Source organism: Malaclemys terrapin, chromosome 1 (genome assembly GCF_027887155.1).
Source record: "Malaclemys terrapin pileata isolate rMalTer1 chromosome 1, rMalTer1.hap1, whole genome shotgun sequence".
Classification (NCBI taxonomy): Eukaryota; Metazoa; Chordata; order Testudines; family Emydidae; genus Malaclemys; species Malaclemys terrapin.
This window is the reverse complement of record NC_071505.1, coordinates 149623842-149641484: the sequence shown is the minus strand read 5'-3', so window position 1 is coordinate 149641484 and position 17643 is coordinate 149623842. Positions and strand designations below refer to the sequence as shown.

General features: G+C 49.9%; 1 protein-coding gene across 2 annotated transcripts in view; it reads right to left on the bottom strand.

Moving 5' to 3' along the window:
• Nucleotides 1-2943, bottom strand: part of ARHGAP31 (Rho GTPase activating protein 31) — a 94657-nt gene extending 91714 nt beyond the window's left edge. For both annotated transcript variants that reach the window (XM_054043589.1, XM_054043594.1), the window contains exon 1: nt 2673-2943. In XM_054043589.1, coding sequence (XP_053899564.1) covers nt 2673-2772 — 100 coding nt within the window. In that variant the 5' untranslated portion in view covers nt 2773-2943. The remainder of the gene's footprint in view (nt 1-2672) is intronic.
• Between the last annotated feature and the right edge of the window lie 14700 nt (nt 2944-17643).

The window sequence follows — 17643 nt, the reverse complement described above, 5'->3', positions numbered from 1 at the left end:
AAAAGCCACTCTGTGTGAAGTAGAACCAGTTTGAGTTGGCTCCAGTCCCTTCTACACCCTTGCCTGCAGTTCCAATTAATCCTTCTGAGTGCATTTGAAAATCTGCTTTCACAAAGTTCCACATTAGAAAGTCTTTTCTGGACATCAGTCAAAGTGCTCTATCCCCATGTCGTGACTACCAGGTGCTCTGAACCAGTACCTCAGTCCCATATTGCTTCTGAATAGGCAATAGCTAGAGCCAGCATCACTCCCCCAAAAAACTTACTCACACCCTCTAGGATCCTGCCTGCACAGAAGAGAAAGTTATCTCCTATTACCTCTACAAAGCCCCTGCCTGCAGGGATACTGGCTGGTTCCTGCAGCCAGTTAATTTTTGGATAGTTAAATGTCCCACTGACAATTATCTTCACAGCCCTTCAAATTTCATCTCATAGTTCCAATTAGAGGAGAGCTGCAGGCTTGTAAACCCATCAGTGACATTTGGCCCCCTCATTGCCCTCACAGTCACGCCGATAGATTATACTTGATGAGTATTGATCCTGCTAATAGAGGAATGAGTGCTCCCACATCTCTTCCATCTTCCCCTAACCTCCTGATTTAACTTCTACCCTATGATCTAACTCATATCCTTCTAAATGAATATATAACAATTGGGTCTTTCTTTTCTGGATCCTAAAGCACTGGGCAATGTGACATGCTATTCAGCAAATAACACAGTATTATATAAGGGAAAGGAATATCACAATTTTCTCACATTGCTTTTCAAGACAGACCATGTAAGTAGGTTGAATTGTGAACCATCCTACAAATGACATCTAAGATGAGGTCTTCACCCCTCCTTGTAATAAAAAAACAACCCACTGTATTTTTTGTAATAAATGCTTGCTTTTTAGTCCAGCTGCCCTAGCCTAATTTCACCTGGGATAATGCTGTTCTTTCCCTCTAAATTGCCTCAGCAGTTTCCACTGGATATGCTTGTTCTTTCCTATCCTAAACTGTTATGCAGTGTTGCTATGAGCTGCTGTAAACAGCTCCTCACCAGAGGTGGCTGCTGTGGTGATGGGTGGAATTCACTGGCACACATAATTCATGTATCAATGTGTTATGTTTGCAAAATTATTTGTTTTAAAATGTGTTATATTTGCTTGCTGTTTGGATCATTGGGGATTAAGGCACTGTATACGTGGAAGATATTGTAAGTACTTAATATTACTGCTGATTTGCATTGTAAACTGTCTTTTGCAGTAACCAGAGAGATGCACATATGTAACATGCACATGTATATGAATATCACACACACACATATATAGCTCATCTTTCCTGTGTGATGAAAAAGACTTACTACATAATCTAGTCTACCTCTCTGCCAAGGCAGGCTTGTTCCCTACAGCACATCATTAATCATCCTCATCATCATACAGTGAAAGACCCAATTGTAAGGCCCACCCTCCATGTAGCGGACGTTGCTGCAAGAGCTCTGTCACTCAGAGTAGCTCAAATCTGGGGAAAGTAACTCAGTAACTGGAACATTATGTTAACTTAGATGGAGGAGTTGGGGCAGACGCATATTTATTCTTTCCCCATCTACTCGGAAGCAGATACTCTATCTCAGGGGTTCTCAGACTTTTGTATTGGTGACCCCTTTCACACAGCAAGCCCCTGAGTGTGACCCCCCCTTATACATTAAAAACACTTTTTTATATATTTAACACCATTATAAATGCTGGAGGAAAAGTGGAGTTTGAGGTGGAGGCTGACAGCTCACCACCACCCCATGTAATAACCTCACAACCCCTTGAGGGGTCCCGACCCCCAGTTTGAGAACTCCTGCTCTATCTGTTGAGGTCTCAGCCCCTTCTCCCGTCATCCCGTCCCCCTTTTAAGAAATCAGCTCTTTCCTTTCCTCATTCCAAACCACTCATTTCAAAACCAAAGCCCTCTGACTTTACTGCAGCCACCCCCAGTCTGACCCACCATATACTCATCTGAAAGCCCCGAAGGAGGGGAGGCAAGGAAAGAGAGAGAATAAGAAAGGATGTGGTTATATTATCTCAGCTGCCCCTTAAAGCCCCAAACACGTCCCTCCCTCATCCTTCGCCTTGCTCAGATCCCACATCCCTTACCCCGCACTGCAACAGAAGGAGAAGATGGGAGCCTTATTGGACACAGGGAGGGGCAGCTGAGGGGCATTCCGGGTTCCTCTTTACAGACCCTGTCCTGTAGGTGCTGAGTGCCCTCTCCCCCCATGCTTCATTTGTAATGAAAGAGTTGCCCAGGCTCAAGCAATTAGGCACCAGGTTCCAAGCAATTTTTTTTACATTCGTAACTGATGTGGCAAGCCCAGAGGTGCCAGGGCTATAAAGTGTCAAGTCCAGAGGTGCCTGCCGGGGCTCAGCTCTGGCCCAAATTAAGCACTGACCCCTGGACTTCAGCGGCAATTCGGGGTGTTCAGTGCCAGGAAGGAGCAGACTCTAGGTGTGAGGCTGGCTTGCCAACCTGGAGCCCTTGGAAAGCAGGATCAGCCCCTTCGCCGCCGACACACCCAGCCTCCCCTGCCCGGCTGGCCCCACCCTGCAGGAGAAGGTCAGGCAGCAGCGAGCCGCCCGTGCCCGGGGATCCCACACGCCGCAGCCCCGGCCCCGGCCCTCCCTAGGGGCTGACGAGGCGATTACCATCCTGCCCCGAGCTCTCCAGGTGCTCCGTCAGGTCACAGCCGAAGGCGCCCGCGGCTCCCTTCCTCTTCGGCTTCGGCTTCGCTCCCTTGTTCTTCATGAGTTAGTCCCGCCAGCGGCTCGCCCCGCTCCTGCCGCTGCCCGGCGCGCTGCCCCTCACACCGCCGCCCCTGCCCCGCGCCCGGCGCGGGACATGGGGGCTCCCGCCGCAGCGCTCCGCCGGCAGGTCCGGGCCAGAGGGGGCTGCCCGGCAGGCAGGCGGCCGCGGCGCGCACAGCCCGGGCCCGGCGGGCTTCTCATCAGCGGGGGGCGCCGGAGCGGTGCCCGCGGCCGGGCAGGACGATGGCTCAGGGGGTGGGTGGGTGGGTGGGGGGGAGGGAGGCGGGTGTTGTCCCGGGCCCCGCTCCCCGAGCAAACCCCGCCTGGTTCCTCGGCGCCCCGCTAGCGGGGGACACGGACCGCACCCCGGGCAGAGGCCGAGCGAGCCGCCGGCCCCGCTCTCTTGCCTCCGGGAGCGCAGCGAGGAACCCGCTTCCTGTCCTGGCTCCTCCGGCTGCCTCCTTCCCCCCGCGCCGCCGCTGCGGGGACGCTCCAGCCCAGGAAAGGCTGGAAGGAAGTTGGCCGGGGAGGGGGCGGAGGGCTTTGGCAGCGCCGGGGAGGGGGGGCGGAGAGAGGGGGGTGTCCTGACAGATAACGGGCCGGCCTGAGAGCGGGCGCTGCCTGGGCCACCAGCGCTCCGCCTTGGAGAGGCCCGGGGGGAGGAGAGAACAGACATGGCTTCGATCAGTGCCCGGCTCTGGTCACTGATTCCTCTCTCCGGAGCCCTCGGCCCGCCGGGACGCTTCTCTCCCGGAGACGCCAACGCTAGACCTCTGAAGGGGGGGATCCCTTCCCCCCAGAGAGCAGAAACAGATGCTGTCAGGCTCCTACGTTCATGCACTTTGGAGTCAGTTGCCAGGAAAGGCTCCTTTTGGGGTTCCCAGTGAAGGGAGTTGGAGGTAATCTCCCCAGTGGCTGGGGGCATGGAGTTCAGCTCAAACTGCCACCCAGCCCAGTGTTGGTGGGGCTGCCCGGCACACACACACAGTCTGTCTTGCCAACAGAAGTTGGGCATAGGTGCTGGAGGTGCTGCTGCACCCCCTGGCTTGAAGTGGTTTTCATCATATACAGGGTTTAGAGTTTGGTTCAATGGCTGTCAGCACCCCCACTACACACATTGTTCCAGCTCCCCTGAAGTTGGGCTAATAAAAAATATGAGTTCACTCACCCACCTTTCTCTCACAAATAATCATGCTAATAAAAAGAACAGCCATAGTAGGTCAGACCAAAGGCTCATATAGCCCAGTATCCTTTCTTCCAACAGTGACCAATGCCAGGTGCCCCAGAGGGAATAAACAGAACAGGTAATCATCAAGTGATCTATCCCCTATTGCCCCTTCCCAGTTTCTGGCAAACAGAGGCTAGGGACACTATCCCTGCCCATCCTGGCTAATAGCTATTGATGGACCTATCCTCTATGAACTTATCTAGTTCTTTTTTGAACCCTGTTATAGTCTTGGCCTTCACAACATCCTCTGGCAAGGAGTTCCACAGGTTGACTCTGCGTTGTGTGAAGAAATCTGCACTTCTGTTGCACTTTTCTGCCCAGGATCCCCAAACGCTTTACATAGGGGGTAAACTAGAGGGTCAGCATGCTTTGTTGCTTATGTAGGCCCAGCTATACACCCAGCCTGACCCCCTTCCCCCAACTCTGCTCAGTTCGATTAAAACTGGAAAAGCCTATTTTCCATTAAAATCGGGCTTTTCTGATTTCCACATTTTTACCAAAATCAATAGGGCTCTGAGCTTGGGGGGAGGGGTGGTCATGAGAGGCTCAGCTAGAATGAGACCTGATTGGAGCTGGGGGATCAAGGGGTCCAGCTTGTAGGGGAGGGCTCACCTTCCCTAACCTAATACTCATCCCGTATTCAAAGTGACTCTGTTGCCCTCCCACAGGCTTCTGTGGGTATGTGTACACTGAAATTAAATACCCGAGGCTGGCCCATGTCAGTGGACTTGGGCTCCCAGGGCTTGGGCTGCAGGGCTATAAAACTGCTGTGTAGATGCAAGGCTTGGGCTGGAGCACGTGCTCTGGGAGCCTGCAAGGGGGGAGGGTCCCAGAGCCCAGGCTCCAATCCAACCCTAAATGTCTACACTGCAATTTTATAGTCCTTTAGCCTGAGCCCTGCAAACCTGAGTCAGCTCACACACACCAGCCATGGGTGTTTTATTACAGTGTAGAGAGACATACCCTATGAGGCCACTGAGTCATCTCTTATCCTGAGTGACCAACTAGTGATTTTAGTGGAAATCAGACTTTTCTGGTCTTCTGATTGTCACCAAAATCAATAGGGTTCTGCCCATTGATGCCTAGACTATTCCCTGAAATATTGGAACTGATCAGCTGTAGCTTTAAAAAGTTATCCTGTTACATATGGTTAGACAGAAAAACACCATCACGTTGAGTGTAGGACCTTACTTTGCTCACCCAATTAATCTCATTCCCATTTTACAGCTAGAGAAACTGAGGCACAAAAAGAGGAAATGGCTGCTCCACAGACAAACAGGAAGTCCGTTTCAGAGCTGAGAATGATACTCAGCTCTCTTGACTCCCAGCCCCCTGCTCTCACCACGAGATCACACTGCTTCCAGAGCCAGAATCTGGAACTCCTGTCTTTCCACTTCCTGCTCTCACTACTAGCCTCCTCTCTGTTCCCTTAGTGCTAGCCTGGCTTGCAGAACATTTGAACATCCTGAATTTATTCTGGGCTTCTTGCAACACCTTGATGTTGACTCAATACATGAGGATCTGCTCTATAACATAATGCCGCAAACACATCACATGCCACAGCAACATCTTGCTGCAAAAATTCATATGCTGTGACTGATGAGAGGCAAACTTCAAAAGGGTCCAGTGGCTGATTCAGACAAAAAGGCACTAAGATGCAGATGTTTCTCTGTATCTCATTCAAACCAGCTGCTGGCTGACTTCTATGGGAAGAGAAAGCCCATCTGGGTGGCTTCAAAGGAAGCATTTCCTTCCACACACAACAGCTTCTTCTTGAGGTGCTGAGGAGTTCTGACACTATTCCAGAAGGCTGGACTTATGCGCAACATGTTTCATTTGTCTGTATCTTATACCATGTCCAGTGATCCAATTCTGAGAGGTATCACCACCTGCCTTCACTCAAGACCTTTGCTAGACTCTTATGCCAGAGTTACAGGATGACCAAATCAGGACATCTTCAAAATAAGATTGATGATGATTGTGTAATATCAACCCCCATGGTACAGACATAGTTTAGTCCCTGCTGCCTGCTAATCTGTTGCCCAAAACATGGCTACATTCCCTACACACAGAAGAGAGGGGAGAATGATGGAAAAAAGACTGAGGAGTTCTTGGGCTTCCTTACAGAGGGCCAGATCCTGGAGGTCTGAACTGTTACTGAGTCCTTATTCTGTCCTAATTTCAGTGGACTCTGTAGGGGTTTCGTCTGAGTAAAAACTGACTGAGGTCACCAGAATTTGGGCCAGAGGGAGAAGTTCCTCTGAGCACTCAGATTTTGATACCTTTGCTAGTATTCAGTCATTCTTGAATAGTACCTTAATCCACAGCCTAGCCCCAGTGAAGTCAAATGGGGCTAATGGTGGAGTAAGGCAGTGGTTCTCAACCAGGGGTCCAGGGCCCTCTGGGGAGCCACGAGCAGGTTTCAGGGGAGCCTCCAAGCAGGGCCAGGTTAGACTTGATGGGGCCCAGGGAAGAAAGCCAAAGCCCCACTGCATGGGGCTGAAGCCCAGGTCCCTGAACCCTGCCACTCAGGGCTGAAGCCGAAGCCTGAGCAACTTAGCTTCAAGGGGGCCCCAGTGGCATGGGGCTCCAGGCAATTGCCCTGCTTGCTACCCCCTAGTGCCAGCCCTGGGTTTTATATGTAGAAAACCAGTTGTTGTGGCAGAGGTGGCCTGTGGAGTTTTTATAGCGTGTTGGGGGGGGGGCTTCAGAAAGGAAAGGTTGAGAACCCCTGGAGTAAGGTACTACTCATTGTGAGCAAGGATATTATAGTCTGGCACTCAGTGATTATGGTAACCAGCAGAAACCCACTCCCCAAAAGAAACATTTCTATTTTAAACAAGAAGTGGGAGGAGGGCGAGGGAGGCCTGTAGTGGCCCAGGGAAGGAGCCCAGGTTACTTGCTATTTTTAGTACTCTATTAAGATACTGCTGATTTCTCTCTCCCCCTACGCACACAGCAGTCACACTGGCTTCAGTGCATGTTCTGCATTCATTGAGCTTGCAGAATGGAGTCTTCTGTCTGTCATTCTGACTCCCTCTCTCTGTGTTTCTCTTCTCTAATGTACAGTACTTTCCTTCTTTCTATCACGTAAGGGCTTCCTGGAGCTTCTGCCCCTTGGTGCTAAGTAGCCCTGCTGCTCTCTCTCATACTAGAATCCAATACAATGCAACTTCAGTTTGTATAGCATCTTCCAGTCTATCCCAGAATGCTTCTCTGAGCTGAACAAAACAATGAAAGAAAGAAGTAGCAGGGAAGAGGAATGAAGACGTATAACATGCAAGGAGGAAAGATCTGTTTTCAGATGAGACTTGGTATGTGGCAGAGCATTGAGCCAAGTAGTGCAGATAACTGATTTTTCAATGTGCTGACCAAAACAAAACATGAAATTAAAAAAAAATCATTTTGGGTCAATTGAGGCAAATTGAAAAGGTTGTTTTGTTTTGGGTCAAATAAAACATTTTGTTTGACCTGAAATTAAATGTTTCATTTTGGTTTCATGTTTTTTAACCTTTTTTAAAAAATAAAATTGAAGTCAAATACTAAACAAAAATTGAAACGGTTCATTTAAAAAATGTCAAAACAAAATGTTGTGACTTTGAGGGGCTTTTCTTTTGGTTGGAGGGTTTGATTTTCTTCCAGCTGAAACCATCTGGTGAAGTCAACACAAATTTGATCAATGTTTCAGCCAACCCATATCTGCAATTTTCTACAAAAAAAATGTTTGTCCAAAAATTTTTGCCCAGCTCTAGTGTCGAGGAAACAGAGCAGCACAGGAAGCCCTGTCAGGCAGCAGGCGCTTCAGAGGAGAAGGCTTTCACACCAGCACTGACAAGGTTCTGTGAAAGGACAGAGGGGAGGCCATTGCTGGATCAGCGGAGGGACTGGGGGGCTGAATAGAGACAGACAAGGTCAGTGAGATAGGCTGGAGCAGAACAATGGAGGCTTTTCAAAACTAGGACATTATTGTATTGGAACCTGAAATAACAGTGGAGCCAGTAGGTCCTATTTCTTTGTGTATCTTACAAAGTGAGCAGTGTGAGGAGGAGCTACAGATACCTACTGGAGTCTAGGATACCTACTGGAGTCAGGAGAGCGCACAGAGAGAAGAGCTGCCACAGTTAAGGTTGGTTAGAGCAGATGACGGCAGGAATGAGAGTTCCACAAAGAGAGAGAGTCAAGCAAGTGTCAGTCATGGAAGAGTGTGTGAACATAGGAACATAAGAACGGCCGTACTGGGTCAGACCAAAGGTCCATCCAGCCCAGTATCCTGTCTCCCGACAGTGGCCAATGCCAGGTGCCCCAGAGGGAGTGAACCTAATAGCTAATGATCAAGTGATCCATCACCACCCCCTGACAATCAGAGGCTAGGGACACCATTCCTTACCCATCCTGGCTAATAGCCATTAATGGACTTCACCTCCATGAATTTATCCAGTTCTCTTTTAAATGAAGATGAGGATGGGCAAAGTGGGAGGAGACAACAAGTTCAGGCCAAAAGTACAGACAGTGGAAACAAAACAGAGTTCAAAATTAAAGCTGGAGATGGAAGCTGAAAGGGGGGAGGGAAATCATCCCTCCTGAAAATGAGACTGCAGAATAAAAGCGGCACAAAATCAGATTGGTAACCTCACAGGAACAAGCTTTCTCAGGAGACCCCCATTACTTCCTGGTCTCAGCTCGGATGGAAACACCATGAAAACAGCTTGTTCCACAGTACCTCAGCCCAACCCAGGAAGTCAAAGCCCGTAACATTTATTTTAATACCTTCACTTTGAACCTTTTCAGGATTTGGAGCTAGTGGTTTGGTTAGTACATTATTTAAGCAGTTTGCTTTTCCGGACTCTTTGTGCTGAAGAATAGGTTGTGATGTTGCAGTACATGCTGCTGGCAGTAATATTAGAGTATTAGCCTGCTGTACAATACGTGACAGAGGCGACCACAGCACAAGCACATGCCGTCACAAAAGCTCTATTGTTAGAAGGGACTGACCCACCAATGCTTTGTGACAGAAGGTTGACCCAACACATCCAGCTTGTCTAGGAATTTAGGGTGCCTCACAAATTTGATGCCACAGGCAAGTTTGTGTGTCTGAATATGGGACAGTTAATGACTCTAATTTCTCCACAGATGGGACATTTGTGTCCTGGAAACAGAGAAAGGGCCACAGGAAAAACTTTGGCCATAATGCCTAGGTATGGTGCCCTCCCCTTCTGAGACCCAGGGACTGTGGGGGAGGCGCCACTTGGGGGCTATTTCTGGGAGCATGTCCCTGCCCTCCCTGTTGTGTTTCCGTCATTGTGTTGAACTCTTTCCCATCCGTGGCTTTTAAATCTCCAGCAATCTTCCAGGCGCCGCTCAGCACAAAAGGCAGGGTGGGGACGAGGGGGAGGGGAAGAGCTGAGGAAAAAAATGAACCCCTAAAAATAGCTCTGCCGAGTAAGATTGTTTTCCTGACACAGACAGTTCATTGTTAGGCCCTGACACGTCAGTTCAACCTCCCTCCCCATCCTTGCTTTTTTTCTCCCACCCCTCTCCGGTCCAGCTTCCTGTCTACTCCCATCCACAGAGTTGGAGTGTATTGTGGAGTTGCATGGCTGTCTTTGTTTTTATGGGTGCACAATAGGATCAGGCATTGGGAACAACTCTCACCCTGCATGGGTTTCCCACCACATTTACTCCTTAGCTCTCCCCTCCACAATAGGACTCCCTCCCACTCCCATCTTCCTCTCCTTCTGCCATGGGATACCCACCATTCCCACCAACATCTCTACTATGGGACACCCACCACCCTCACCTCCCTCCTCCTCCCCTGCCATGGGAGGCCTCCATTCTTACCTCTCTCTCTCTCCCACCATGGGACACCCTCCACTCTCACACCCCTCCTCTGCCCTCCCACCCCACGCCATGGCATTCCCACCACTCTTATCTTTTTCCTCCTTCTTCCTGTTAAAAAATAAAACCTTACTTTGTGGCATGGCTCAGAGCCCCAGTGCTTCAGATTCTTAAGGGCACCATGGATGAAGGGGGCACCTCATACTTGCACGCTGTTGGACAGCCCTACCGCTGGCCCTGTGCTAGGGACAGATTAACCACTAGACAAAATAGGCCCATACCTAGAGCTGTAGCTGTGAGCTCATGTAATGATGTCACTGCTGTCATTGTGTGCCGTCAGAGGAGAGCAGGTGGAGCAGACTGCACGCAGCATGAGATCACCAGGCTCCACCCCTTTGCCGATATTTGGATGGTTGGGGGCAGGTCTGAGATGATGTTGCCTTTTCTTCTCCTTGAATAGCGGAGCACAGGTGCAGCCTGGGCAATCACTGATGGCTAGGGGTATGTCAACACCACAATTAGATATTGGTGGCTGGTCTGTACCAGCTGACTCGGGCTTGCAGGGCTCAGGCTAAGGGGCTGTTGAATTGCAGTGTAAGCATTCGAGCTCAGTCCCTGTGGACACTACCACCACCTGTTACTTAGGCCCATAACTTGAGTACTCTCTTTGACTCAGCCCTCTCTCTCGACCCTCACCTCCAGCGTCCTGCCTAAGTCTTATGCTTCTTTCTGCACAACATCTCTACGGGCTTGTCCATACCGCAACTCGATGTGCAGCAAGCTGGGATGTAACTCTACAGCGTACAGCCTGCCGCACATTACGTTGTTGCGTGGACTCTGCTGCTGTGCACCCAAAGTTTTGTAGTGCGCTTTGATCTACTGCTGTTTGAAATGGGAATATGTCAAAACACATTACAGGACTGATAGTGCACAGCAACAAGGGTCCACACAGCAGCTTAGTGCATGGCAGGCTGATATGCTGTAGATTTACACCCCAGCTTGCCACGCAGTAAGCCCTTAGATCAAGGGTGGGCAAACTTTTTGGCCCGAGGGCCACATCAGGGTTGCGCAACTGTATGGAGGGCTGGGTAGAGAAGGCTGTGCCTCCCCAAACAGCCTGGCCCCAGCCCCCTATCTGATCTCCTCCCACTTCCCGCCCCCTGACTGCCCCCTTCAGAACCCTCAACCCATCCTATCCCCCTGCTCCTTGTCCCCTGACCGCCCCCTATCCAACCCCTCTGCTCCCTGTCCCCTGACTGCCCCGACCCCTATCCACTCCCCTGTCCCCTGACAGCCCCCTCGGGACTCCCACCCGCTATCCAACTGCCCTCTGCTCCTCGTCCCCTGACCACTCCCTCCCAGGACCCCCCACCCCTAACTGCTCCCTGGATCCCACCCCCTTAAACAACCCCCCCCTGCTCCCTGTCCCCTGACTGCCCTCCCGACCCCTATCCACATCCCCTGACAGGCCCCCTGGGACACCCACTCCCAACCCTCCCTGTTCCCCATCCCCTGACTGCCCCCCCAGAACCTCCGCCCCATCCAACCGCCCCCTCCTCCCTGACTGCCCCCCAGAACCCCCTGCTCCCTTACCCAACGCCCCCGCTCCCCGCCCCCTTACCAGCAGCAGGAGCTTGCAGCTGTGACACCCAGCCAGAGCCAGCTGCACTCCCCACGCTGCCCAGCAGGAGCGGCGGGCCAGAGTGCGGCCCACACGGCAGCGTGGCTGCGGGGGAGGGGGGACAGCAGGGCAGGGGCTGGGGACTAGGCTTCCTGATCGGGACGCTCAGGGGCCGGGAGCTCAGGGGCCGGGCAGGACAATCCTGTGGGCCAGATGTGGCCTGCGGGCCATAGTTTGCCCACGTCTGCCTTAGATCCGTCCATCCCTTTCTCTTCATTCACACAGCTAAAACTCATGCCTAGGCCCTCATCATCTTAATTACTACAAACTCCTCTCTGGCCTTCTTATAGCTGGCAAATCCCAGCTTGCCCCATCTACATCAATTCAAAATGCTGCTTGTGACAGAGTACTGGAAGCTAACACTATTGAAATCCTGCGGGGGGGCACAAGCCAACCGGCATCTGAAAGCCTAAGGGGAGGAGTTACTGAACCCAGGGTTCAAGTAAGGTCAGGGGGGCAACAAATGAGAAAACAGGAATGGGCATGGGGGTCACAGGGTCATAAGCAGAGAGCCAGAGGGGGACATCAAGCAGAGAACCCCAGACGGCACCCACCTCTCCTTGAAGGTGTCCAATGTGCCAGTGGACATGGCCCAGAGGAGCTCTTCCCAGATGCTTGATCAAAGGGAGGGGCGGAAATAGGCCCCACAATCGCAGAGCACCTCCCCATCCAGCATCCTCCTCCTGGTATGGTGGACGACCAACTTGGCCAGCACCAGCAGGAGGTTGATAAGGAGATCTCACGACTTTGTGGGGCCATGGATGGGGGAGTGCATAAATCAGGGGGTGTGGGGAAAAGTGCAGCCAGAACCTTAGGAAAACATCTTTCTCCTCTGCTCTAGCAGTGCTAGTCTGAAATGAGATTTCTAGTTGGTTGAGGAACTGTACTTCCGAACAGATGCTCTAATACCCTATGCTCTCATTTGCCAACAATGATGTCAATCCACTATGGAAAATAAAATCCTCATATGGACAATTTTTAATTGGATGAGAGCACTGCCATTTGAAGATTGCCCCTGCACCGCTCCCCTCTTGAGCACAGGATGTCCTACCCTCACTGTGTGATTGGCTGATACTGCCCCATCACATTGTCTGAGAAGAAAGGCATTTTAGTTAACCTGGCACTATAAAAATAGCATTATGTCAGTGCAATAGAGTGATTCAGGTGGTAGGAGTGTTGGTTAAAGGAATTATTTGGTGGGTGTTTGTGAGTGGTGGTAGGCTGGTGGATGATGTATGTTCTTTATACACATGGGTAGGAAGGAAGGCTAGACAGTCAATCTAACTAACTAGGATGTAGGGGTGTGTGGTGTCTTATGATGAGTAGGCTTGCCTGAAAGGCAGGAATGAGTTTTATCCACTTAGTCCCTCAAACAGAACTCTCCTGCTATCAGGATTACCTCCTATGGAAGATGGGGACTGTTTTGAAAAGATCCCACTGAATTTTTGAATAAGTAAATTATTTAAAAAGAAGAACAGGAGTACTTGTGGCACCTTAGAGACTAACAAATTTATTAGAGCATAAGCTTTCGTGGACTACAGCCCACTTCTTCGGATGCATATAGAATGGAACATATAATGAGGAGATATATATACACACATACAGAGAGCATAAACAGGTGGGAGTTGTCTTACCAACTCTGAGAGGCCAATTAATTAAGAGGAAAAAAAAAAAAAAACTTTTGAAGTGATAATCAAGCTAGCCATCTACCAATGTGATCTATGCCATCATGTGCCAGCAATGCCCCTCTGCCATGTACATTGGCCAAACCGGACAGTCTCTACGCAAAAGAATTAATGGACACAAATCTGACATCAGGAATCAAAATACTCAAAAACCAGTGGGAGAACACTTTAACCTGTCTGGTCATTCAGTGACAGACCTGCGGGTGGCTATATTACAACAGAAAAACTTCAAAAACAGACTCCAAAGAGAGACTGCAGAGCTAGAATTGATATGCAAACTAGACACAATCAACTCTGGTTTGAATAAGGACTGGGAATGGCTGAGCCATTACAAACGTTGACTATCTCCCCTTGTAAGTACTCTCACACTTCTTATCACACTGTCTGTACTCGGCTAGCTTGATTATCACTTCAAAAGTTTTTTTGTTTTTTTTTTTTTCCTCTTAATTAATTGGCCTCTCAGAGTTGGTAAGACAACTCCCACCTGTTTATGCTCTCTGTATGTGTGTATATATATCTCCTCATTATATGTTCCATTCTATATGCATCCGAAGAAGTGGGCTGTAGTCCACGAAAGCTTATGCTCTAATAAATTTGTTAGTCTCTAAGGTGCCACAAGTACTCCTGTTCTTCTTTTTGCAGATACAGACTAACACGGCTGTTACTCTGAAACTTAAATTATTTAAAGGGAAGTTCATTATTTCTCTGTTGCCCATTGTTCTAGGAGTTGTGGGATTTTTGTTTTACTCATGAATCTTCCCCAACTACCAGTGGGGGGGGGGGTTCCCATGGAAGGCTTTTACCTTCTCCTAGCATAAATTTTAATTTAGGGATCTCTAAAAAACTGTTTCTAAACTGCCCTAAACCTCAAGGCAGTGGCATTTGTTTTTGCTGCCGTGACAACCTAGCCATGACTGCCCCCAGTCCTCACAGCCCCAGCTGCTATTTCCCCTCCCCCCCCAACACAAAAAAAACTTAAACTGGATTTAAAAGAATCAAACTCCTGAATACTAATCTTTCCCTCATTCCCCCACCATCAGCTGTGAGCAGTAGCAGCCACTAGCAGCTGCAGACATAGGCTGTAGCTGAGAGAACCAGGTGCTATTGCAACTGGCAGGTCCTGCTCTTGTTTATTGCCCTAACATTGTACAAACGTTAAAGGAAACCCTGGTAGGAAAAATGCCAGTTCCTTTCCCCGGTATGCTCTCTCTGCCTGCCAGGAAGGCACTTCCCTCGCCATGGCCAGACCCATCGCCTCATTTGCTGGATAAATACCTGTCCTTCCGACCTGCTTTCCAATCACTGAAGCCCCCATTGACATTCTCCCTAGTGTGGGGGACACTGAGCAGGGAAATTAGCTATGAAGGGTACCCCTCATGCTCCAGGGAGTCCTTCCCTACCAGGATGCTGGTGCTCCAAACTGAGAAAATTCCCCCTCCTTCTCTTCCCTTCCCTTCCCTTCCCTCCCCCGCAAGAATCTTGGTCATGTGTGTAGTTGCTGTCTGCTGTTGAGCTGGGATCTGTGCTCTGGGATGCCTCTGGCTGCAGCACTTCCTCTCCTCGGGCATTTCTTACCCTGACAAGTGCAAGGGTGTGGGTGGTGAGCAGCAGTTGATGCCACAGCACTGATCCCAGTTCAGCTAAGGGCAATGCTACTATAATCTATTTCCACCACTTTTGAATGACTTATAATATTGACTCCAAATGAAGTTACAAAGGCAAATATCCCTAGTAGTGCATCGTTGTCTTCAGCCAGGGCCGGCTCCAGGCACCAGGCAACCAAGCACATGCTTGGGGCGGCACCTGGTAAGGGGCGGCCAATCTTGGGGTGGTGGTGGGCGGCGCGGCGTGGCATTCCACGGGGGGGGGGGCGCTCTGGCGGTGCAGCATGGCGCTGGGGGGCGGGGGGTTCCAGCGGCGCGGCGCTCGGCGGGGGGGGCGGGCTCCGGCGGCGTGGTGCTCGGCAGGGAGGCGGCCCGGAGCACGGCGCTCGGGGGGAGGTTCTGGCGGCATGGCGCTCGACTGGGGGGGCTCGGCGGAGCGGCGCTTTTTTTTGCTGCTTGGGGCAGCAAAAAAGTTAGAGCCGGCCCTGTCTTCAGCATTATGCAGAGTTAGGGGTCTACCAGCTGCAGCAACTAGGCAGTGGAGAATAGGGCCTAAAATCTCCAAGCAAGGAGGGACAAAAACATCCGTTCATCATGCCAGGCTTGCATTGGCTCTTTCACCCTAGCAGCGACAGGTTCAAGTTCTTTCCTGACATACTGGAGTGGTGTAGAATTACAGCAGGAGTCAGTCCAAAGACTTTAGGGCAGAGTCAGAAGTGCATCAAGAGGCTGTCAACTCAGCGTACCTGGCTTGTTAGGCCAGGTCTTATGACTACAGTTGAGAGCAGTCAGAGCATGGCCCTGTGTAGTAGTGGTGGCAGTAGCAAATTAGCCTCCTGACAGAGCAAGAGGGTTTTGTTCTCTTTGCAGTAGATTATGACCAAGAAGCCTGGCTCCCTGGAGCTGCCCTTCTATTTTTAGACCCTCTAATATGCCCACCCAGTGCTGTTCCCCCTGTTTGTTTCCTACCAAACAATGAGACCTGAAAGAATTGTTTGGAAAGGGGCCAACACTTGCTAATGAAACTGTCAGGCATCCAAGCCTTATGCAGCCCTTTATAACCTACTACTAGAGTGGGAAAAAGAAACAATTGCCCCTCTCACTTCAGGCCTCTCTGGAAAGAAACACCGCTTGTACCACTGTGTTGTCAAACCCGTGGGGTAATCAGCCTGGTCCACAGCACAGAAGAGATGAGTTATGGAGCTAGGGCACAGGGGAAGAGCTTGGATCTGCCTCCCCCTCTTTACCCCACACTGTTCTCCTGCCAGGACATGTTTTAGCAGCTGGATGTTCCTGGGAAGACTTTCCTACGTGCTCACCCACCATGACAGACCCTAATGCAGCAGAAGCCACTCACGCATATTGGGCTGCAGGTGCAGACAACAACCCGCAACTTCTCCTCTGTGTTGTGTGCCCCCAATGGACAACTCCTTCCACAGCCCAAGACTTATTGCAAGAGAAGCAAAAAAGCACAGGTGTTAAAAATACAGAACATACAAAAAAGAGGTGAGGGGAGAAGAATTCCAATGAAAAGGGAGGAAAGAAAGAAAAGGAAAAAAAGAATAGACAGAAAAAGTCATAAATGGAGGTGTCTATCTGCCAGTCCATCAGTCTCTACAATGAAAGTTAGGAATCTCAGCAGCACATCTGAACACAGTGCAATTCCAATTCTGCTACTTCCACTAGGGCAGGCCTCCGAAACCAACCCGTCTATACACAAAAGGGCATGACCCTCGCCTAGGAGAAATTACAGGAACAGCCTTCAACTAGTCTGTGTTGGGTTCTACTGGAAGTCCAGAAGCCTGGGGTGTCAATAATATCTATTCCAAAACCTAGATGCCAACTAACATTGGCATTTCCATTAGGGAAGGAAAAAATGAACCAAAGAGTGGGCACAAGGTGGTGAACACATTATGCCTGTGATCTCTCTGAGAAGCCTAATGCATGCTGGGTGAAATCCAATGCAGTGAGCCATAAACATGCAGGATTTGATTTTCAAGAGATGCTGAGCACTTCCAATACCCGTTGCTGTTTGAAAATCAGACCCACACTATTCTGAGGGAGGGTATTAAAAGCAGTCCCACATGTTGGCCAGTAGAAACCCTGCAGGAAGGAAAATAATCTGTAGGTAACCAGCTACACTTCTGCTGCTATGGAGCACAAGCCACTAGCTGACAGGCAGTGCAGAACAGTGACCATGGGCAGAAATCAGTGTGAGCGAATGGCAGAGTCAGGGAAGCAGTATGTACATTGCAAAATGCAGATGCTAAAGGGGAGATAGAAATGAGACTGCACATTTCACACTGAACCACTGCAGGACACAGGGAACAGGGTCCTGCACAGCTGTACTTTAACATGTTTTGGAAGGCAGTGGAGAGTTCAAACAATTTCAGCCATTACTTAACTCTTAATAGTAGCTCCTCGAGTCAGTGGTTACTGGCCCCAGCCATGGCAGAAGGGGCCAGGAACTAAAGAGGAGTTTCCTGTGTATCACACTTCCTGTGTTGCCACTACTCGTGACACTTGGCATTTTTTAAAAGGCTTAGCTCCTGATGGCAGATGATTTTTGTGAGATTCTCAGCTTTCATTTTAAAAATAAAAGTTTCTAGCCCTCCTGATTGTGGAGAAAAGCTTGAAAACGCAAACGGAAAAGCTCAAAAACCAGAAGATAGAATACAATTTGGAGCCTTTTTATTTATCTTTTAAAATCTTATGATTTGGTGGAGGCCTGACTCATGAATGTTGAAACCCTGGAGTTGGCAGCACTGCTCATTACATGGTCCCCAGTGATGACTGTGGCAATAACAAAGAGAGGTTTTTATTTCATGCTGCTGTTACA